The sequence below is a fragment of the Neoarius graeffei genome, chromosome 22 (assembly GCF_027579695.1).
Source record: "Neoarius graeffei isolate fNeoGra1 chromosome 22, fNeoGra1.pri, whole genome shotgun sequence".
In the NCBI taxonomy this organism is placed as follows: domain Eukaryota; kingdom Metazoa; phylum Chordata; class Actinopteri; order Siluriformes; family Ariidae; genus Neoarius; species Neoarius graeffei.
The window spans coordinates 10,149,785-10,173,761 of NC_083590.1; the positions used below are offsets into that span (position 1 = coordinate 10,149,785).

The window sequence follows — 23,977 nt, forward strand, 5'->3', positions numbered from 1 at the left end:
TTTGTAACCTGTTCAGGACAAAGCTTAGCAGCAAAACTTGATATCAAAAGAAATCCTAAATGCTACATGTAGCATATTTTGGTGAGGTGCACTTTTGCCATCTACTGGCCGTTTTTGGTATTGCATTTTCAAAAGTCAAACTTAGTCTGCAATCATTCATCCAATCTTTTTGACCCTGTGAATGTGTTCATGTCGCATATTACGACCCCTGCAACCACAAACATTATTTATTTATATATATATATATATGCCTATATTGTGTGCCAACTCTTCAAACCGACCGGCCATATGGTGAATAGAGTCGCTTGCATGAGTCTAAAAAGTTCAGGCTCAGGATTTTTTTTTGCTTTAATCCCTGTTCATAGCAATGACCAAACACACAAACGGAAAAAGTCAATTATTATTTATTTTTTTTAATAAAAAAATCCCATAAAACAATCTGTCTTGACTTGTGCATCTGTCTCGTCACATGACTCTCTTACTCTCTTCTCAAAAGCTCACCAGTCCTCAGGGATGGAATAATTTTTGTCATGCAGTGATTTTCACACTTAAATTCTGCTTTCGTTTTTCAGACACAAATAAATGTTGGCAACAGGCTGTATGCAGGGGAAAAAGTGACAAACTGTGATCAGGCAGAAAACAGTGTAAAAAGTGCTAAAGATCTGTAAATAGAGATGATGCTTTAGGCTTAAAACAATAAAAATATGTGCATAATTAATTTCCTGTCTGATATTCAAAATTTAAAACAAAAACATTTTTCTGGTTAAAATGAAACCTTTCAAATGCTGTCACCAGAAAAATAATGATTAAATTTTAAACATTTGGGTGTGCAGTGATTCTACACACCGAACTGAACGCCTTCACTACTCTCGCTCCTGTCTCTTGTGTATTTTACAGAAACATTTAGGAGTTGTTCTTGGTGTCTGCTTGTACTGTTGGCATCACATATTTAAATGACATTGTCAAAACACGTTTGTTTATTATGACGTGTTTATTTCTTCAGTCTCCATTTTTCATTTATACAGTAAACCCCTGCCAACTTCCTGCTCCTCTGTCACAGCACATTACCACATGGGGAAATGCTGAAACTAATTAAAATTTATACAGTTTGTTCAGTTGTGTCATTAAACGTGTGTGTTTTTATTGATCTGCAGCTTTGCCCTGAATAACTGGTGGTTTGTAGCTCACCTGACTGACCTGCTGGATCACTGCAAACTCCTGCAGTCACACAACCTCCAGTAAGAGCCAAGGACTCGTTTTCATCTTGCATTAAGCATATGACTTAATAGCCTGGTCATTTCTGTAACTCCAAATGAATGTTTCTTTTTCCTCCCCCCCAAAATCTGAAGCATCTAGCTCTAGCTTTTGTCCATTCCGCATCTGAAACTTAAAAACTTTTTTCCCCTCACTTTCTCATTTACGTATTATTTGCTTTGTTGTTGTTAGGGTTATTTGTTTTGTTATTAGATTCTGAGATTTAAAATTTCATAGAATATTTTTTAAAAGAATTGTAAACGTGTGGTTTTTTTTGGGGGGGGGGCAATATTTATAACATCAAAATATTTCAAATCATTGAAATGTTTCTGTAATTTAGAAGTTGACGCGCACATTCAATGTCTGTTAACTGTGCATGCCTACTCCTTAAAGAATGCATTTTACCTAAAATCGTGGAATCTGGATGAGCGCTCAGCAGCAGATATCACTAACTGAGAATTGTAGCTTTTCTAGTGTAAATGCAGTCACAAAATATCACAAACTCCTGTCGACCATTACATGTTTTAGGTGTTCTATTGTAAGCCCCAACTAGCTGTGAAGAATGTGTCAAATATTTCAGATACAAAATCGCAAGAAAGGGGAGTGAGTATTTAATGCTAATAATAATAATAGACAGATTAAATGAGGTGAAAATAAAATAAGAGTAAATATTGATGGTTTAATTATTCGTTCTGTTGGCAGCGGTTATTTCTGAAGTGTTGATAATGCATTTGGCTCAAAGTGTGTGTGTGTGTGTTTAGTTTTGGCTCTAACCTGCGGGAGTTCCTGGTGCTGGAGTACGCCTCCGGACTCTTCTCTCATCACAGGTGAGGCGTCCGTCGTCATGTTACACACTTGACCCTGTGCTCAACCGCCATCTACAACACACAGCGTACACATCCATACTGCTGCACAGATCACTGAACAAAGTGTGTATTAGTTTCTTTTGTTGCTGAATCTCAAATAATGTACTATGGGGCACATTTAGTGCCCTGTCTACCATGGTGTAGTACTCTATTTAGTGAGCGTTCATAGCATATCAGAAACTTTTTTGGGGGGGGGGGGGGGGGGATTCACACATTTGTCCCACTTTCCCTCAGGAACATGTAGTCAAGCTAAATATCAGTGATAAGGGGCAAAAAACATGGGTCGGTAAATAACTGTAATGCATCTCAATCATTACTGGATCTAATAAAATTTGTGCTTATTTTTTATAATTTTCACTCTGTGACCGTGCCTCATGAAAGACTCATTCACATTCAAAGGCATTAAAACCCTGAACATTTTAAAAATTCGACTTTAGAATGCCATTGTAACACTTTGAGTTCTAGTTGGTGTAAAATATGGAAACAGGAGGTGGGTTTGGGGCAACTCAAAAAGGGATACTTTATTGTCCTCGACTTCTTTTCAGTGCTTCATTTCCTTACAGAAACACACACAAGTCTCTCCATTCCCACCCCACCCTGGTTATGGGAGGCCATGAATATGCAAAAATAAACTGGTGGTGATAAGACAGGGAGAATCATCACACATTGCTGGCTTCTCTCCATCCACAGCTGACGCTTGACCACGCCCCCACTGCCACATAACTCCACCACCCAGCTCAGACCAGATGGCCTGCCACCATTTCCACCAGAAAGTGGGGGGAGGAGGTAATCCGCCACCACCACCATCAGTGCTCCTAGTCTTTTGACCACCTTGAATTTGAATGGCTAAAATGGCATTGGAAGCATTCTGCCATTCTCTCAGGTAGCCAGGTTACGAACTGCTCCAGTGCCACGAGGTCTTTTGGCATCACGTTCATCTGCCAGCAGTCATCTTCAGCAGGCAATTCGGAGCCATTGGGCGAAACAACAGGTGGCCGAGCTCACTGAATATCAATGAACGGAAGTGCTGTTCAGTGATGTGGCTGACCCATCACAAAATGGCGAAATTGAGGTCTGAGCACTCCATCAGGTTCATGACTGGAAGCTGGAGCTGGGCTTCCCCTGATAGTAGCAACAGCAAACGCACTACCCACTGTGCATTTGGCCAGACCCATGTTTCTGTGGCATGCTCAAAGAGCTCAATGAGAAGGCTTTGTTGTCCTGTGAGTTGTCCTGTGGGCCCGTCTTCAATAGCATGACATGGGGAATGACCGTTGCTGGTGGAGTACCAACCACTGGACCAGGCTCTTTAATAATAACCTGTCTGTCTGTTGCCGTCCTCATAGTTGAGGGTTGGTGATCCAGGAAGCTATCAACTAGCATCCCTGAATTCTGTTGGGTGATCATAGCACACCAGAGGGATCCAAACCTTCATCTGGTAGTGGGTACACATGTACACCTATGGGCAATTTAGAGTAGCTAGTTGACCTAATTCACAGGTCTTTGGACTGTGGGAGAAAACCCACACAGACATGGGGAGAGCATGCAAACTCCACACAGAAAGACCACTGGGGCTTGAACCCGGAACCTTCTTGCTGTGAGGTGACCGTGCTAACCACGACACCACCATGCCACCTTAATAATAGTAATAATTAACTTTATATAGCACCTTTCTCACACCCAATGTTGCTTTACAATTACAAAACAAACTTGGGGGGGCTGCCCACCTGTCTCGGCCTGGAGAAGGGCCTGGAAGCAAGGTTCCTGCTCCATGCACAGTGTGCGGAGGGCCTGATGCTGGGTCTGGTGAATGCTGCTGATGTTCTGAATAATTTTGGCGAGGGGTGAGGATTCCGTAATGGTAACTCTTCCTCCAATCCCTGGTTTCAGCACCAGTGTGACACTTCAATGGTTCCTCTGGAAAATGAGGAGACTGGCTGGTGACAACTCAAAAAAGGGCTCTTTATTGTAATTCTGACTATGCTTTTGCTTTTCAGCACTTTTATTTCTTCATGCACACATGGCTCAGTACTGTTCAGCTTGCTCTCTCTCTCTCTCTCTCTCTCTGGCTACGGGAATCACTGAAAGCACATGTACACCAATAAGTAAACTTGCCATGAGCAGAAACGGGTAAGAATCACGTATAACATGCCAGTTCGACCCGCCTCCTCTGTCTCTACAGGTGACGCTCAACCACAGTTCTGCTGCCACAGCAGTTCTTGGAGAAATTTGATTATTCTGTTTGTGTTTTTATAGTATTGTATTAAATACACCATATTTATGACCTGTACACCTGGCTCTACTTGGTGTGTGTGTGTGTGTGTGTGTGTGTGTCAGTCTGTGGCAGCTGGCGGTGGATTATTTCGATCACTGCCCTGAGTTTGGCCGTGTGTATCTGGAGCTGCAGATTGAGAGAGTGCCACTGGAGACGGAGCGCAAAGCGCTGAAGGTGCTCAGGATCTGCGAACAGAGACAGATGAATGAGCAAGGTAGGTGTACACACACACACACACTAGTGTGGTGATCTGAATTAAATAGTGTGGTGGGGTGAGGGATTATGCAAGTGCTGTAATCTATAATTGTTATACTTATGGAATTTTGTGCATGTGTGTATTTGGCAGTGCACAGTATCTGTAAGATCATGGCTAAAAGGGCTCTCAGTAATAACAGACTGGGTTCTGCTCTGTCCTGGAGTATCAGAGCAAAAGATGCAGCCTTTGCCACCCTCATCTCTGAGAGGTAGGTGTGTGTGGTTTTTTTGTTTGTTTTTTTAAACACACACAAAATTTGTGTAAAAAAATGTGTTTTAAATTCATGTAACTTTTATTTATTTATTTTTTTGGATCTGCTAAGTGGTTCCTAAACACTATAACCCTTTATTATAACAAGCAAAGGCTACATGTCTGCAAGGCCGTATGTAGGTACCTTCCAGGACCAGTCTATGTTACAACACTGAACAATCATTTAACGCCTAAGAGTAAAAATATTTTTGTTCTAAACATGAGGTTTTTATTGATTTTATTTATTTTTGCCATTTTGAAATCAATAAGAACAGGAAAATTCAAATGATACCTAGCCCTGATTTTTGTGCTAGAATTTGTTTACACATGACTGCGGTAAACACTGATAGATAATACTCACCATTATGCTCTTTTTATTTGTATTTAATATTTATGATGTGCTGTATGTGCTGTTCAGGTTTCTGCAGGATTACTGCACACGTGGCTCATTTTCTGATCTGGATCTTATCGATAACCTCGGACCTGCCATGCTCCTCAGCGACAGACTCACATTCCTTGGTACCTGCAGAGAAAGTGTTTGTGTGTGCGTGCACGTGTGTAAAACATTTCCTCAATTCTCTCCCTGTTTGAAACACCTCAGCATTGTACCTGGAAATCACTTGGGTCTTATTATTCATATAGATTTAACAAAAAAAGGTTAATGATGTAACCATTACAGATTTTCTCTCCATGAAATATCAACACATCCACTCAGAAATGACACTGATAATTAAAATCACAGGATTTTGACATGATACGATGGAGAGAATTCTCATCCATCCATTATCTGTAACCGCTTATCTTGTGCAGGGTCACGGGCAAGCTGGAGCCTATCCCTGCTGACTGTGGGTGAGAGGTGGGGTACACCCTGGACAAGTCGCCAGGTCATTGCAGGGCTAACACATAGAGACAGACAACCATTCACACCTACGGTCAATTTAGAGCCACCAGTAAGCCTAACCTGCATGTCTTTTGACTGTGTGGGAAACCCACACAGATGGGGGGAGGACATGCAAACTCCACACAGAAAGGCCCCCATCAGCCACTGGGCTCAAACCCAGACCCTTCTTGCTGTGAGGCAACGGTGCTAACCACTACACCACTGTGCTGCCCGAGATAATTCTCAGTATACCTTAATTGGAGCCATAACCGCCATTGAACATTAGAGAGATTGGTTGGATTCAAAGATGCATCCTAGTCTGTGCTGGGGCACACCTTGATGTTTCCTGAGGTCATTAAATGTTTTGGTTCTTTCAGCCTCATACACCCTTGCACAGGTGACACAGGCAGGGTTGATCAGGCTGTGGATTGTGTCCCAGCAGCATTGGCCCACAGATTACTCCCCCTGATCCAAAGGCATCTGAAGACTCTCTTTGCAGAATCTATGGTGCACTTGATATCTCCTTTTTGCAGTCTCTGTGATATCAAGTAGTGTGTACACCTTGTGCAGTGAGCAGCTAACAAAGCCTCAACAACCCCCTTCACTGGGTTCAAAGTGCACTTTCCAGCCTCGCCTCAAGTACTGATCCAGCAGCTCCTGGTACTTGGAGCATTTCTGCTTATTTGCCTCCTCCATGCGGTCCTCCTAGGGAACTGTCAGCTCTTTAAGGAGCCCTTGCTTTGGCAAGGTTAATGATGGTACCATGTATGGCCTCACTGAAGTTTTCATAATGTGGTCTGGGAACTTGAGCTACCTCCCAAAGTCTGATGCATTGGTGAGCAGACTGACTGCTGCTCTAAGCTGTGACTGAGGCTACTCACCAGCCCTGACAAAGGTGATATTCCTGTGGGTGCGGACATGCTTGTTGTTGGCCATGGTTTTGGAGTTGGCCTCGGCATCTGGTTTTATTGCCAGAGGTAGCAGCCCTCCCCAGGGCTGTTGGGCAACTGTTGAGGATGTGTTTGAGTGAACCTTTCCCAGAGGACATGATGGAGAATCACCCTTGCCTCAGTTGTGGAGATTTGCTGGTTTAGGTGGGATGTTATAAACAGCTTGAACCATGAACTTGTTGCACTGGGGTTCTACCTGCCAGATGTCAGTCCAGGAGATCTTCCTTCCCACTTTGTCCATGCTCCCTGCTGCTGCATACTTACCATCCTGGTGGTTTGTTCCTCCTCGACACCTGCCCACACCACCTCCAGGACTAGTTACTGTCAGTCACTGCCATGGGCCTTGTGTAGTTAGGTTGTGGGATGGCTCCAGACCTTGCCTGTCTAGCTGCCATACCCATCAAAGGCCTATGTCTTACAGTGGTGCTTGAAAGTTTGTGAACCCTTTAGAATTTTCTATATTCTTGCATAAATATGACCTAAAACATCATCAGATTTTCACACAAGTCCTAAAAGTGGATAGAGAACCCAGTTAAACAAATGAAGCAAAAATATTATACTTGGTCATTTATTTATTGAGGAAAATGATCCAAATGTTACATATCTGTGAGTGTCGAAAGTACGTGAACCTTTGCTTTCAGTATCTGGTGTGACCCCCTTGTGCAGCAATAACTGCAACTCAACATTTGCAGAAACTGTTGATCAGTCCTGCACACCGGCTTGGAGGAATTTTAGCCCATTCCTCCGTACAGAACAGCTTCAACTCTGGGATGTTGGTGGGTTTCCTCACATGAACTGCTCGCTTCAGGTCCTTCCACAACATTTCAATTGGATTAAGGTCAGGACTTTGACTTGGCCATTCCAGAACATTAACTTTATTCTTCTTTAACCATTCTTTGGTAGAACGACTTGTGTGCTTAGGGTCATTGTCTTGCTGCTGTTAGGTGATGTGACTATCTCGGCCTCTAAAGGCCGCTATTGTATCTGTGTCGTGTTTGTTTTGACAGCCATGTGCTTCTTTGTTTTTCATGTGCCTTGTGCCCCACCTGTTCTGAGTTAACTGTCCCGCCTATGTCTTAATTGCCTATTACCTTGGGTATTTATACTACCTCAGTTTTGTCTCTAGTTACTGAGTCTTTGTGCTGTTTCCTGGCTAGTCACTTTTGTCCTGTGTACCTTTGCCTGTTTACCTGGGTTTTTGGGATTCTGCTCGCTTGGGATTTGGATTATTTTGTTACTTGGACCCTTGCCATTTTGTATCTTCTGAGCGTTTGGATTTTTGGACTTTTGAATGTTTTTTTCCCTTGTATCTCCTGTGTGTTTGAATTTTACTTTTGTGGATTTCTGCTTTGGCTTTTCCTGGACTTCTGAGCTTTGGCAATAAACTGTTTGATCTCTACTTTCACCTCACTCCTCTGCACTTGAGTCATTCCCCTGGTGGCCTACTGGGGGTTTGCTGGGTTACTATACCAGCGACCCGGGCTCGATTCCCAGCAAAACCTAACAGAAAGACTCAGTCATGACTGACTCAGCAGAGGCTTCTTCAGCTGTCTACCTGGCTAAACTTCAGAAAATTATGGCGGCTTTAAAGGAACAGTCCACCGTACTTCCATAATGAAATATGTTCTTTTCTGAATTGAGACGAGCTTATCCGTACCTCTCCGAGCTTTGCGCGACCTCCCAGTCAGTCAGATGCGCTGTTACTCCTGTTTACTCCTGTTAGCAATGTAGCTAGGCTCAGTATGGCCAACGGTATTTTTTGGGGCTGTAGTTAGATGCGACCAAACTCTTCCACGTTTTTCCTGTTTACATAGGTTTATATGACCAGTGACATGAAACAAAGTTCAGTTAAAAAAATTGAAACGTGGCGATTTTTTTCTATGCTATGGAAAGTCTGCACTATAATGACAGGCATACTTGACTGACTGGGAGGTCGCGCAAAGCTCGGAGAGGTACGGATAAGCTCGTCTCAATTCAGAAAAGAACATATTTCATTATGGAAGTACGGTGGACTGTTCCTTTAACGAGCTTTGGAGCTACCATGGACACTCATGGACGAACACTTGCAAGCCAGCATGAGGTCCTTGCTCGCCACGATGCACTGCTTCAGCAAATTGGGAATGCCCTGGCACAGCTGACTCCTCTGCCCCCATCTCCTGCTCCAGTGCCTCCTGCCACGCTGCCTCCTTCACCTCATGAACCCCGCCTTCCTGCACCACAGAGTGCCGGGAGTTTCTTACCCAGTGGCAACTCACCTTTGAGCTCCAGCCTACCACCTACACTACGGACCGCCGCAAGATTGCATATGTAATAACTTTGTTAGCTGATAGGGCACGAGCTTGGGCAACAGCCATCTGGCAGAGACAGGGACCCGAGTGTTCCAATTTCAAGATGTTTATGGAGGAGATGTTTCGTGTTTTCGATCAGGCAGACATCAGCAAAGATGCAACCAGGAAGCTCATGTCCATCCGGCAGGGAGGAAGTGTCGCAGACTACGCCATCTCGTTCCGGACGCTTGCAGCAGTCAGTGGATGGAATGAGACTGCCCTGGTTTCAGCCTTCCACCATGGTCTCTCTGACCCCATCAAAGACGGTCTGGCCTCTATAGGATGCCCAAGTGACCTGGAAACTCTGATCTCACATGCCATTCGTCTTGATAACAGGATTAGAGAGCATCGCCAAGTCCTGAGCTTCCCTTGCCTCACTGCCTCAACTGGGAGTCCGTCCACCTCCTCCAGTGACTGTCCGGAGCCCATGCAAGTTGGTCGTACTTGTCTCTCCGCATCTGAGAGGGAGCGCAGAAGGAGGGACAAGTGCTGCATCTACTGTGGCAAGCCTGGCCATTTCCGAGCATCATGTCCCGAGCTCTTGGGGAAAGGAACCGCCCCGTCCAGCCGAGGGAGGGTTGTGACGGGGACTACCCTCTCTCCCGAACGTCCTGGCCAAGGAGTCTACATCCCTGTCTCCATCTCCTGGGGTGAGTCCGTCCACTCTTGCCAAGCCTTGTTAGACTCCGGGGCTGCTGGAAACTTTATGGATGTTCACTTCACCCGAAGAATCAATGTCCCTACTGCACCTCTTGAAGTTCTGTTGTCTGTGTCTGCTCTGGATGGCCAAGCTTTAGGTGATGGAAGAGTCACCCAAGTAACTTCTCCAGTCCTTCTCCAGTCTCAAGGTCACAAAGAAGAAATATCCTTGCACCTGATTCATTCACCAGAGTTCCCAGTGATTCTAGGCCTTCCTTGGCTTACCCGCCACAACCCTCGCATAGACTGGGTAACAAGCCAGGTTGTGGAATGGGGCCCTACATGCCATGCCTCTTGTCTGCTCTCTAGTTCTCCTGTGTCTCCTGCCGAGCCCCCTGATCTCACAGAGTTATCTCAAGTTCCCACAGAGTACTGGGATCTGAAGGAGGTTTTCAGCAAGAGTAGGGCCGCCGTTCTTCCTCCGCACCGTGCCTACGACTGTGCCATAGACTTGTTCCCTGGGGCTATCCCTCCTCGGGGCAGGCTGTTCTCCCTTTCTCAGCCAGAACGCAAGGCCATGGCTGAATACATCAAGGATGCCCTGGCCTCTGGATTCATCTGACCCTCCACCTCACCTGCTGGTGCAGGCTTCTTCTTTGTCGGCAAGAAGGATGGGGGGCTGCAACCATGTATTGACTACAGGGGCCTGAACAAGATCACAGTGCGCAACCGTTATCCCCTTCCGCTGATGTCCACAGCATTCAACCTGTTCCAAGGTGCTACAGTCTTCACCAAGTTGGATTTACGGAATGCATACCACCTCATTCGTATCCGACAGGGAGATGAGTGGAAGACCGCCTTTAACACCCCTTCAGGACACTGAGTACCAAGTGATGCCCTTTAGACTTAACAATGCACCAGCAGTCTTTCAGGCCTTGATCAATGATGTCCTGAGGGATATGATCAACAAATGTGCTTTTGTTTACCTCGACGACATTCTGATATTTTCCAAGACCTTGCATGAGCACCGCCACCATGTCTGTCAGGTTCTTCAGTGGCTGCTACAGAACAATCTGTTTGCGAAGGCTCAGAAATGTGAGTTTCATGTCCCCAAGGTCTCCTTTCTGGGCTTTATTGTACGGACGGGACAACTCCAGATGGATCCAGCCAAGACCTTGGCCGTCTGGGACTGGCCCACACCCAAGTCCGTGAAAGAAGTTCAGCGGTTCTTAGGATTTGCTAACTTCTACCGCAAGTTTGTCAGAAACTTCAGTTCTGTAGTAGCGCCCATATCTGACCTCACCAAAAGGACAGGTGGGTCTTATGTCTGGTCTCCTCAGGCAGAGAAGGCTTTCAAGAACCTCAAGCACCGTTTCTGTACGGCACCCATTCTGGTCCTCCCTGACACATCGCAACCCTTCATCGTCGAGGTGGACGCTTCGGACAGTGGCGTCAGCGCGGTCCTCTCTCAACGCTCGGATGGAAGGTTGCGCCTCTGTGCATACTTCTCCCACCGTCTGAGTCCTGCGGAGTCCCGGTATGATGTGGGGGATTGAGAACTGCTTGCGGTCAAACTGGCCCTTGAGGAGTGGAGGCACTGGCTGGAGGGAGCTCAACATCCATTCCTGGTTTGGACGGACCACAAAAACCTGGAGTACCTCCAGCAAGCCAAGAGACTTAATCCACGACAGGCTAGGCGGGCCTTGTTTTTCAGTCGGTTCAATTTCACCCTATCGTACCGCCCCGGCTCGAAGAACACCAAACCTGATGCTCTTTCCAGACAGTTCTCTTCCACTAACAGGGAGAGTGAAGTTGGGCCTATTATCCCTGTGTCCCAGATTGTGGCCCCTGTCCGCTGGGTTGTTGAGGCCGTCCGACAAGTTCAACGCCAGGACCTCGGTCCTGGGACGGGGCCACATGGCCTCTTGTACGTCCCACATCAAGCCCGAGCCAAGGTTCTCCAGTGGGGTCATTCGTCCCTTCTCACTGCCCACCCGGGAGCTCGGAGGACCCTGGATTTTTTGAAAAGACACTTCTGGTGGCCAGGCATGGAGAAAGAAGTGAGGTCATTTGTTCTGTCCTGTGAAGTGTGCACCAGAAGCAAGAACCCACGGCAGCATCCCCAGGGTCTCCTGCATCCTCTGCCCATTCCTCGGCGTCCCTGGTCTTCATCATGGGCCTTCCAGATTCACAAGGTAACACTGTCATTCTAGTTATAGTCGACAGGTTCTCAAAGGCCTGTCGTTTCATTCCGCTATGCAAGCTCCCTTCTGCCTTTGAGACGGCCAAACTAATATTCACCCATGTCTTCCGAGTCTTCGGGCTCCCACAGGACATCTCCGACCGGGGGCCCCAGTTCTCCTCCCGAGTGTGGCCGGGGTTCTGCAAGCTGATCGGGGCCACTGCTAGCCTCTCCTCTGGGTTCCATCCCCAGTCTAATGGCCAGACTGAGAGGCTCAACCAGGACCTGGAAACCATCCTGTGAGGCCTGGCGATGGATAACCCGATGTCGTGGAGCACCTGGCTGCCATGGGCAGAGTACGCCCATAACACCCTGCAGTCATCAGCCACCAGGTTGTCTCTATTCCAATGCCAATTTGGGTTCCAGCCACCTCTATTTCCTGAACAGGAGAAGGACGCTGGGGTGCCCTCGGTCAACCAGTTCCTGAGATGGTGTCGTAAGACCTGGAACAAGGTCCGGAGGACTCTCATCCAGACTTCCAGGGCCAACCAGACTCAGGCCAACCGCCATAGACGGCCTGCCCACATTTTTCGCCCTGGGCAGCGGGTTTGGTTGTCCGCTAAAGACCTTCTTCTATGGGTGGAGAACCGCAAACTTGCCCCTTATGTTGGCCCCTTCAAGGTAGTGCGCAGGGTGAACCCTGTTGCCTACCGGCTTCAGTTGCCCTGGTCTCTGAGAATCAACCCCACATTCCACGTGTCCCTGTTGCGGCCTGTACTGTCGTCCACTTATGCCCCTGCCCCTAGGAATCCCCTGCCTCCCCCATGGACAGACTGTGTTCACTGTGCACCGCCTGCTGGACTCCCGCCGGGTCCGTGGCGGTCTCCAGTACCTAGTTGACTGGGAGGGCTACGGGCCTGAAGAGCGCTGTTGGATCCCCGCTCGGGACATCTTGGACAAAGGACTGTGTCGGGACTTCCATTTGGCCCATCCTGATTGCCCTCGGAACGTCAGGAGACGCTCCTGGGGGGGGTCCTGTTAGGCGGTGTGACTATCTCGGCCTCTAGAGGCTGCTATTGTATCTGTGTCATTTGTGTTTGTTTTGACAGCCATGTGCTTCTTTGTTTTTCATGTGCCTTGTGCCCCACCTGTTCTGTGTTAACTGCCCCGCCTATGTCTTAATTGCCTATTACCTTGGGTATTTATACTACCTCAGTTTTGTCTCTAGTTACTGAGTCTTTGTGCTGTTTCCTGGCTAGTCACTTTTGTCCTGTGTACCTTTGCCTGTTTACCTGGGTTTTTGGGATTCTGCTCGCTTGGGATTTGGATTATTTTGTTAATTGGACCCTTGCCGTTTTGTATCTTCTGAGCGTTTGGATTTTTGGACTTTTGAATGTTTTTTTCCCTTGTATCTCCTGTGTGTTTGAATTTTACTTTTGTGGATTTCTGCTTTGGCTTTTCCTGGACTTCTGAGCTTTGGCAATAAACTGTTTGATCTCTACTTTCACCTCACTCCTCTGCACTTGAGTCATTCCCCTGGTGGCCTAGTGGGGGTTTGCTGGGTTATTACACCAGCGACCTGGGTTTGATTCCCAGCAAAACCTAACAGCTGCATGACCTGCCTTCTCTTGAGATTCAGTTCATGGACAGATGTACTGACATTTTCCTTTAGAATTCGCTGGTATAATTCAGAATTCATTGTTCCATCAGTGATGGCAAGCCGTCCTGGCCCAGATGCAGCAAAACGGGCCCAAATCATGATACTACCACTAGAGGTCTGCGCGGGACAGAATTTTCAGTCCCGCTCCCGCCCACAAATCCCACATGATGCAGGCGTTCGCGTTATTTCTCACGAAAGTTCTTGTCCTTGGCTTGGGGAATTAAACATGCTGAGCTTAGCTGAGCTCTCCACTGACCGATCCTTCACCTAGCACATGTAGTGAGGGTGCGCGTTGCCAGGCGGCATGCGCAGCTGAGGCTTTACATGAACATCTATCTATCTGTCTCTATCTGTATGTCTGTCCATCTCTCTCTCTCTCAATCTTTCTCTATCTGTCCGCATGGTGTGTGTGTGTGTGTGTGTGTGTGTGAGAAACAAGTCCAAAGGTGAGAATTAGTCTTGGGGCAAAACCCTGACAGCGTTTGGCCAGAGTGTCATATTACACTGAGGCTACTCTCTCTCTCTCACACACACACACACACATGAAATGAAGAAAATAAAAATGAATAAGAAAAAAGAAAGGAGTTTGAAAGTGAAAAAGAAGAAAGCGAGACTATGACATTGAGAAAGTAAGAAGAGAAAAAACAACAAATGAAAGAACAAGTAAAATGTGTGTGAGAGAGAGGAGTGTCAGTGTATGAACAAAATAAAAAATAAGACTACGCGCGCGCACTTTTTATTTATATATATATATATATATATATATATATACACACACACACACACACACACACACACACACATATATATACACTTATGCTCATGCGCGCGCACACACACTTATGTACGCGTGCGCACACAGGCAAAAATATTAAAATTGCACATTGGCAGTAGGGCATTAGCATTGTGTGTGTGTGTGTGTGTGTGTCCCCCCCCATCTGAAAAAAATGTGCGGAAAGGAATCAGAAACGTACGCGAGATTAGACCACATTCGCAAATTTAGGCATCTTAAAATGTTTTTATTAATGCCAAATAAAATATCCAGCACAAATTATATATGATAGATATAAATTAATAATTTATAAATTTTATTTTAAACATGTTTTTAGTTAGCGGGACTGCAGCTTATCACCTCTCCCGCCCGCTCCCGCATTGTGCACTCCCCCTCCTGCCCGCGCCCACAATGAGCTTTCAAAATTTGTCCCACGCCGCACTGCTTTGCGTCGGTTCCCGCGGGAGTGCAGGGCTCTAACTACCACCACCATGTTTCACAGATGAGATAAGGTTCTTATGCTGGAATGCAGTGTTTTCCTTTCTCCAAACATAACGCTTCTCATTTAAACCAAAAAGTTCTATTTTGGTCTCATCCGTCCACAAAACATTTTTCCAATAGTCTTCTGGCTTGTACACATGATCTTTAGCAAACTGCAGAAGAGCAGCAATGTTCTTTTTGGAGAGCAGTGGCTTGCTCCTTGCAACCCTGCCACGCACACCATTATTGTTCAGTGTTCTCCTGATGGTGGACTCATGAACATTGGCTAATGTTAATGTGAGAGAGGCCTTCAGTTGCTTAGAAGTTACCCTGGGGTCCTTTGTGACCTCGCTGACTATTACACGCCTTGCTCTTGGAGTGATCTTTGTTGGTGGACCATTCCTGGGGAGGGTAACAATTGTCTTGAATTTCCTCCATTTGTACACAATCTGTCTGACTGTGGATTGGTGGAGTCCAAATTCTTTAGAGATGGTTTTGTAACCTTTTCCAGCCTGATGAGCATCAACAACAGTTTTTCTGAGGGCCTCAGAAATCTCCTTTGTTTGCGCCATGATACACTTCCACAAACGTGTTGTGAAGATCAGACTTTAATAGATCCCTGTCCTTTAAATTAAACAGGGTGCCCACTCACACCTGATTGTCATCCCATTGATTGAAAACACCTAATTTCACCTTCAAATTAACTGCTAATCCTAGAGGTTCACATACTTTTGCCACTCACAGATGCAATTTTGGATCATTTTCCTCAATAAATAAATGACCAGGTATAATATTTTTGTTTCCTTTGTTTAACTGGGTTCTCTTTATCTACTTTTAGGACTTGTGTGAAAATCTGATGATGTTTTAGGTCATATTTATGCAGAAATATAGAAAATTCTAAAGGGTTCACAAACTTTCAAGCACCACTGTAGCTGAGACTCTGTTATCTCCAGGCCTTCCTGGGCTCTCCCCTTCCTGCATGTCCACACTATGTTGCCTGCTGAAGCCAGTCTAATGTCCCTGGAGTCCCAATAGCACATTGCCTCTCTATTGCAAGAAACCATAAACCGTTGAGGCTGCTGATGGGGAGCTGGAGTTTGTTGCTCCTCTCATATAATGCTGCACACCTTGTACTACATGGCAGACCTAGCTGTCTGCAGAGACAGCTGCTGATATTCCTCTCCAAGGTCTCCGCTGTTGACAGGGTTACCCTGTACACCAGCAGAGGCCAGAGGACTTGAGGTGAAATGCCATGTTGGTAAAACCATGCCTTGAATCTGCCAGGTAGGTCAGACTTGTGTATTCTGGTGAGCCAAATCTCAAGCTCTTTGTTGGTTACTTGGATTGCATCTGCATCCCTGAACAGTCAAAGGTTTTGCCTAGGCTCTTGACTGGTTTCTTGACGATGGATGGGATTGCAGTGGCATCCAAATAGAAGTGAAACTTGTCTACCACTTCCCCCTCTTCAACACCATGGCTATGCATTTGGCATGCTTTAAACTTATCCTTGTTGAGGAGATGAACTTTTCCAGGCCCCAGAGGAGCCATCTCCCACCACGTACCAATGATGTGTTGACCGTGAGGTTGCCTATAAAGGCTTTGATGGGGGTTGCCGAACATCAGATATGGATGGAGAGCCTTGACCACTATGTTCATGGTAAGGGTGAAGAGAATAACAGAGATGGTGCACCCAATTATTATCCCTTCTTCATGTTGGTGCCAGTCTGATGACATATTCCTGGAAGTGACTCTAAGCCTGAAGTTCTCATAGTAGTTTGTGATATGGTCCTTCATCTTACTGGGTACATGGAGTCATTCCAGGGTAGTCTCAAATGGCTTGTGGGTTATTGAGCCATATGCATTGGCAAGGTCAAGCCAAAGCACAACTCTGTCTCCCTTCACTTTGTGCATCTCTCTGATATCCACCTCCTTGGGTGACAACTTGGGTGTGTTTTAGGCACCCTGGAACTCCAGGAATGCCATCTTTCTGTACCAAGCTATCAATGTAGGCATTCTTTAGGAGGAAGTCTGTCATCCTTCTGGATAGCACTCTGAAGGATATCTTCCTATCCACACTGAGAAGCAAGATGGAGCTGAACTGCTCCAGCTTGGTTGAATTTTCTTCATTAGGTATTCCAGATCCCCTTTGCCTGTATCCAATGGTTTTGCTACAGTGCCCCTTCATCAAATCACTCACAGAATCTTCTAGAGTATTCTGAGGTGCTCTGGGCAGTGCTTATACACCTTATATGGATGAACTCCACCGTGTAAGAGATGGTATGTCCAAAAATCTCTGTGGGGTCCTCACTCTTGCTCTCTATTAGGGTCACTCAGAGTGTTGTACAGGAAGTGGGCTACTTTTTCCTTAGAGCAGGCAAGACAGCCGATACATTTCTGACCTAACATGTTTTGTGAATCCAAAACAATCGGCTATGAGTGCAGTTCGCTTCCTGGCTCTTTGTCTTCTCCATCTCCTGTGCCATTCTGCTCTGCGCTGGGTTGTGAGCTGCTTCCTGATATTACGGAGCTCAGCCAGTGGTGGTTTCTCCTCCTTTGGTGCCATCTTGTATGGTCTTGCCAGAGCCCGGGGCTCTTGCTGCAGTTGCTGGATGGTGTCTGCCCTTCAGTTCATGGTGTAGTTGTCTGGTGGCCTTGTCCTCTTCAACACCAAACCTCTCGGCTACAAAACTGACAATGGTGCTCATCATCTGAAGCTGTCTGTCTGCACCTCCTTTTGCTGTTGATTCTCTGATTCTGGCCACATTCTCATCAAACTGATGCCCCTCTCTCTGTACTGACTTGCTGGAGGCCATTTGATCTAATGCTGCTCAACTCCTTTGCTGGGAACCAGAGGGCTTACCACTTGGAGGTTATGATCTCCTCCTTTTTCTCACCAGGAGTGGATCTTTTGAGCTGTGCTGCTCAAGCATTTCATTCAGGCCTGATGGATTTTAAGGCCACCTTTATTCTTGAAAACCTTGCTGCAGATACAAGTTTCTGTTGTAGACTTTGACAGTTTTCCAAGGTTGTCATCAGTAGGTCTGTCCTATTGCATGGGGTGCTTATCAGTCCTGCATCTCAGGCTCCTTTAGGAATACATATCTGTGGGGAAAATTTAGTTCTGTCATTATTAACTGTAATAACATTAAAATAATAAGGACCCCTATTTTTTACATTTTAAATGAGAATCAAAAAAAAAAATCTAGGAAGATTTCTGCTGTCACCTGATTTGGCTGAACACAGTGGGAATGTGCTCACTTGCATAAACAACCAGCATTCAGTTGATCCTTGCAAAAAAAAAAAAACCTTTAAAAAAAATTCTGTTTGAAAAATTAATTCCAGGTGACATTTTAATTACTAAAATTAAGGCTATGGCTGTGTTTGGGTGCCAGTATGGATTTATTTAGCTACATTAGTCCGTAAGTCAGTGGAAAGTCCTCAGAAACATTGTAATAAAGACGTGTGTGTGTGTGTGTGTAGGAAAGTACCGAGAATTCCACCGGCTGTATGGAGAAAAGTTGTTCACTGAGGCAGCGAAGCTCCTGCTGTCCCTCATGACGGCAAAGATCGCGCCTCGTAGCTTCTGGATGACTCTGCTCATGGACGCCCTGCCCTTACTGGAGCAAAAAGAGGTGTGTATGTGTGCTCCTCATGTATGTAAACTTTAGGAAGATTCCATTCAAGAAAGTTAAATATGAATGTGATATTTCATGTTTGTAATTTCTTCTGAAGTAATCAGTGTGTGTGTGTGTAGGTGATCTTTTCAGTGGATCAGACCCATGAACTCTTGTTCTGTTTGGAAGAGCTGACCTCTGACAACAGTGAGCTCAAACCAGAGCATCGATTACAGGTACAACGCACAAAATCACAGGGGTGTTTTTTTTTTTTGAGTTTCAGTTATTGTGTCAATTTAATTATTTAAAAGGAATATAAATGATCAGGGCGGCACGGTGGTGTAGTGGTTAGCGCTGTCGCCTCACAGCAAGAAGGTCCTGGGTTCGAGCCCCGGGGCCGGCGAGGGCCTTTCTGTGTGGAGTTTGCATGTTTTCCCCGTGTCCGCGTGGGTTTCCTCCGGGTGCTCCGGTTTCCCCCACAGTCCAAAGACATGCAGGTTAGGTTAACTGGTGACTCTAAATTGAGCGTAGGTGTGAATGTGAGTGTGAATGGTTGTCTGTGTCTATGTGTCAGCCCTGTGATGACCTGGCGACTTGTCCAGGGTGTACCCCGCCTTTCGCCCGTAGTCAGCTGGGATAGGCTCCAGCTTGCCTGCGACCCTGTAGAACAGGATAAAGCGGCTAGAGATAATGAGATGAGATGAGATAAATGATCAGAACAAACAGTCACTTATGGGAGCAGTTTTATGAAAATATACTTTTGACACTATTATTTAACAAAATAATTTCAGAATGGAAGAGGCACGTCTGTCAGTGTTCTATCCCACGGCAATTTAAAAGTTTACAATTTTTATTAATTATTTCTCACTTGCATTATAGCAACTATAAGCAGTCATTCCCTCACCAGCCTCTTTTCTGTCTCTCTCAAAGTTAAACTGTTTTTTTTTTTCTATTGTCATGTGACTGAGAAACTGCACAGAATCGTAACCTCCTCTGTCCTGAAGATATTAGTTCCACCTTCACCCCTGACTGTTCCAAAGCACTGATACTGGAGACTCATTCCATCAGTGTTACAGAAACATGTCCTTACTTTTTTTTTTTTAGTTTCACCATATCAACGATAACACACATTAAATGTTTGTGAAGTGTTCGTTGTACAAGTCTCTGTGAATGAGCCGTTACTATAGAAACAATAACGTATTAGAACGAGTCCAATTAATATAAACCTGCACTGCTGTTGGAGAACATTAATTGGTCAGAAGCTGGTGATTCGAGTCCAGAATTGAAGAAGCTCTGTTGTATGCAGTACATGAAATGGTGTTTGTTTCAGGAGGAGGATGAGGTCGAGTCCACAAAACTGGAGCTGCTGCGATTGGCTCTGGCGCGTAACCTGGCGATGGCCATTGTGAAGGAAGGAACAGTCAAGGCCTAACACACACACTCTGCAGTTACATCAGTTGACACAAAGCCCTCACATTCTCACTGTACTGTACATAAGACTGAATGAAAATATTGACATTTAATAAAAAATGTTTGTTATTGGTTTTACAAAAACGGTTTGTTTCTCAATCTCTTATGCATTACACCTGAAATCCCAAGAAGTAACATAATGTAGCCCCCACATAAAGTTCTTACAGTGCTCAGCATAAATGAGTACACCCCCTTTGAAAAGTAACATTTTAAACAATATCTCAATGAACACAATTTCCAAAATGTTGAAAGACAAAGTTTAATATAACATCTGTTTAACTTATAACGTGAAAGTAAGGTTCATAATATAAACTTGGATTACAATTTTTTTCAGTTTTACTCAAATTAGGGTGGTGCAAAAATGAGTACACCCCACAACAAAAACTACTACATCTAGTACTTTGTATGGTCTCCATGATTTTTAATGACAGCACCAAGTCTTCTAGGCATGGAATGAACAAGTTGGCGACATTTTGCAACATCAATCTTTTTCCATTCTTCAACAACGACCTCTTTTAGTGACTGGATGCTGGATGGAGAGTGATGCTCAACTTGTCTCTTCAGAATTCCCCATAGGTGTTCGATTGGGTTCAGATCAGGAGACATACTTGGCCACTGAATCACTTTCACTGTGTTCTTCTTCAAAAATCCAACAGTGGCCTTAGATGTGTGTTTAGGATCATTATCATGTTGGAAAACTGCATGACGATCAAGGGCACGGAGTGATGGTAGCATCTTCTCTTTCAGTATAAAGCAATACATCTGTGAATTCATGATGCCATCAATGAAATGCAGCTCCCCGACACCACCAGCACTCATGCAGCCCCACATAAAGACACTGCCACCACCATGTTTCACTGTAGGCACCAGGCATTTTTCTTTATATTCCTCACTTTTGAAGCCATCAGTTCCAAAAACATTTATCTTGGTCTCATCACTCCAGAGTATAGAGTCCCAGTAGTCTTCATCTTTGTCAGCATGGGCCCTGGCAAACTCTAGGCAGGCTTTTTTGTGCCTGGGCTTTAGGAGAAGCTTCTTTTGTGGATGGCGTCCATGCATGCCATTCCTCTGCAGTGTATGCCGTATTGTCACGGGAAATAGTCACCCCAGTTTGGCTTTCTTCTACTTTAGATAACTGCAGTGAACTTGCATGCCGATTTTCTTCAACCCTTCTCATCAGAAGACGCTTCTGTCGAGGTGTTAACTTCCGTGGACGACCTGGATGTCTGTGTGAGATGGTTGCAGTTCTGTCTTTCTTAAATTTTTGTACCACTTTTGCTATAGTATTCTGACTGATAAGTAAAGCTTTGCTGATCTTCTTGTAGCCTTCACCTTTGTGGTGTAAAGAAACTATTTTCTTTGGGGAATTCTGAAGAGACAAGTTGGGCATCACTCTCCATCCAGCATCCAGTCACTAAAAGACGTCATTGTTGAAGAATGGAAAAAGATTGATGTTGCAAAATGTCGCCAACTTGTTCATTCCATGCCTAGAAGACTTGGTGCCGTCATTAAAAATCATGGAGGCCATACAAAGTACTAGATGTAGTAGTTTTTGTTGTGGGGTGTACTCATTTTTGCACCACCCTAATTTGAGTAAAACTGAAACATGTGTAATCTAAGTTTATATTATTAACCTTAATTTCATGTTATAAGTTAAACAGATGTTATATTAAACTTTGTCTTTTCAACATTTTGGAAATTGTGTTCATTTAGATATTGTTTAAAATGTTACTTTTCAAAGGGGGTGCACTCATTTACGCTGAGCACTGTATATATTTTGAATAACTGACACAGAAGTTAACTTTATTGCTACAAAATTCATGTTACATACATAAACTTCAGACAACAAAAATAACTAGATTGAGCAAATAATTATATTATACAATGTATTTGGTTCAATTCTGTAAAAATACTGTAAGTTGTGTATACTAAAGTAAGAGAGGGCACTGATCGCATATCAGAGAAAATTATGAACAGATTCGGTTGGATCCTGTAACAAAAAAAATCTAGACTACATTAACACCAACCAAAGGACAAATTGATAAATGTGCCTTGTGCTGAGTCTCCTCAGGGCCTCAGATTAACTCCTGAAATGCCGATCCTGTCAGGGGAGAATGCCACCAATGTCCTGAAACTGTTCCTGTCCATTTCAGCTCCCTCTTCCACTGACTGGGTTCAGCTCGAGTCCCTGTGCTTTTTCACCTGCTCTTTCAGGGTTTTTAAGGGACTGAGGTCCAGGCAGTTTCATGCAGATCACAAGCTGTTCCACATTCAGTGTAGAATTGTGTGCAGTCTGATTCACTGTGCACCATGAACACACACTGACCACATCTCCGAGTCTCTTTCATTTGTTAGAACTAAATGACTGATGTGTTTATGAATGTGTTGTCTGGTCCCCAACATGGAAATACAGGAACACCAGAGTCTTCATCACACACACACAGATGTTCACCACATATTGAAACTAAAAGGAAAAACATCTGGATTAATCCCCACACACTGGACTGTGGTACTTCATGACCAACAGCATGAAATCATCTCTGCTCCAAGAGAAACATTATTATCTCCTGTTTATAATTTAATTCAACATTTATCCAGTCTTATATAATATCTGTGTTCTAACACTGAGCTCCAACAAACGAGAACTTCCACAAGATCTAACAGGAAAGTGAGCAGATGTTTCACATCACATCACTGCTCTTATCCAATCACAGGCTTTGGAGCTTTTTAAACAGTAACTCACACTGCAGTGGGTTTGATCTCTTGTTCTACATGTAGATTTAAGTGCAGACTTTAAGAAGAAGCCGAGGTGAATTTTACAGGAACGACAGAAGACACGGTGTGGAGGTGGAGAGCAGGAAGGAGTGTCAGAGTGAGTCAAGTGGCTCCTTAAATCACATATTTGTGGCAATGTGGCATTAACCCTTTGGTGACTGACCCCTTGAAAATGGTTCCTCCAGGAACAATGACGTTTCAGTTGTCAAGACAACGGAAAAACTAAAATACAAAAACAGAAAGATGCGTCACAATGCTCTTGTGCACAAAACAAAATGCTCTTGTATTTGTATTTTAGTTTTTCCATTGTCTTGACAACTGAAACGTCATGGTTCCTGGAGGAACCATTTTCAAGGGGTCAGTCACCAAAGGGTTAAAGAGGATCATTTTACTGAGTCTTGAGGAGAGTTGAGAAGAAAGTGTGCTGCTGATCAGAAACAGGGAAAAGCCGAGATCATCTTATTCAGACAAAAGCAGCAGGATGAAGTCAGAGACAGCAGGGTGTCACAAGGAGACGAGGTGTTCATTTACAATCACTCTCATGCACTCAGACGGGACATTTTGGAGACTCTGACTGACTCCATCTTCTGCTTTCAGATGAATTTTAAATCAATTTTACTGAACAACAAACAGCATTAAAGACAACTGGGAGGAAAAAGTCGGATTAAATAGAACACTGAAAATTTCTAAAACTGGCTTCATTTCATGGCCTGGTCATGTGACATTTACTGAAATTAAAGAAAAATGATAAAGAAATTAAATTATTATCCCCTCAACATTTGCCTAAAAAGGTTATTACTTACAGGAGTCTCTGTAGTTTGTAATGTTTATCATCTTTAAGAGCAGAGAGCAGCTTCTCTCCTGAGTCTCCTATTTTATTCCCAGTCAGAGTCAGTTCTCTCAGGTGTGAGGGGTTTGATCTCAGAGCTGAAGCGAGAGCAGCACAGCCTTCATCTGAGACACCACACTCCCACAACCTGCAGAGACACAATGACACACTTCACTGCCTCAGTTTATGAACATCAAGATTTGTTTTCTGTGCCTTTAAATTAGTATGTGTCCCCCATGGATGTGGCTTTTCTTTCACCATTTCATATCAAGGAAGTAGCTAAGCTGAGATCAGAAGGAGGAAGTTACAGCTCACGAGTTACAATCAGAAACAAATTTCAGAAATTAATGTAAATAATCAAACAGAACTTTACAATTTATCTGAAATATTGCCAAATTATTCCACCACTGCAGGCTCCAATGTGTTTAGGTTTGAGATGTCAATCATGTTCTTTCCTGATTTACTGATTGGCAATCGGTTACAAGGCTCCACCCCTTTG

At 44.6% G+C, this 23,977-nt stretch overlaps 2 protein-coding genes across 10 annotated transcripts in view; one reads left to right on the top strand and one right to left on the bottom strand.

The window, feature by feature from the left end:
* The window catches only part of nup85 (nucleoporin 85), a 50,268-nt gene extending 30,310 nt beyond the window's left edge, over positions 1-19,958 (top strand). For 2 of the 3 annotated variants that reach the window (XM_060904339.1, XM_060904340.1), the window contains exons 12-19: positions 1,155-1,238; positions 2,016-2,081; positions 4,458-4,609; positions 4,742-4,859; positions 5,319-5,419; positions 18,271-18,422; positions 18,545-18,640; positions 19,735-19,958. In XM_060904339.1, coding sequence (XP_060760322.1) covers positions 1,155-1,238; positions 2,016-2,081; positions 4,458-4,609; positions 4,742-4,859; positions 5,319-5,419; positions 18,271-18,422; positions 18,545-18,640; positions 19,735-19,836 — 871 coding nt within the window. In that variant the 3' untranslated portion in view covers positions 19,837-19,958. Of the gene's footprint in view, positions 1-1,154; positions 1,239-2,015; positions 2,082-4,457; positions 4,610-4,741; positions 4,860-5,318; positions 5,445-18,270; positions 18,423-18,544; positions 18,641-19,734 lie in introns of those variants that run through there. The other variant, XM_060904341.1, reaches the window with a different exon arrangement.
* Positions 19,959-21,618: 1,660 nt separating this feature from the next.
* The window catches only part of LOC132870624 (NACHT, LRR and PYD domains-containing protein 12-like), a 56,556-nt gene continuing 54,197 nt past the window's right edge, over positions 21,619-23,977 (bottom strand). For 6 of the 7 annotated variants that reach the window (XM_060904358.1, XM_060904356.1, XM_060904357.1 and 3 more), the window contains 2 exons: positions 23,453-23,626; positions 21,619-22,338 (listed from right to left, as the gene is read on the bottom strand). In XM_060904358.1, the coding sequence (XP_060760341.1) occupies positions 22,323-22,338; positions 23,453-23,626 (190 nt within the window). In that variant the 3' untranslated portion in view covers positions 21,619-22,322. Of the gene's footprint in view, positions 22,339-23,452; positions 23,627-23,977 lie in introns of those variants that run through there. The other variant, XR_009651154.1, reaches the window with a different exon arrangement.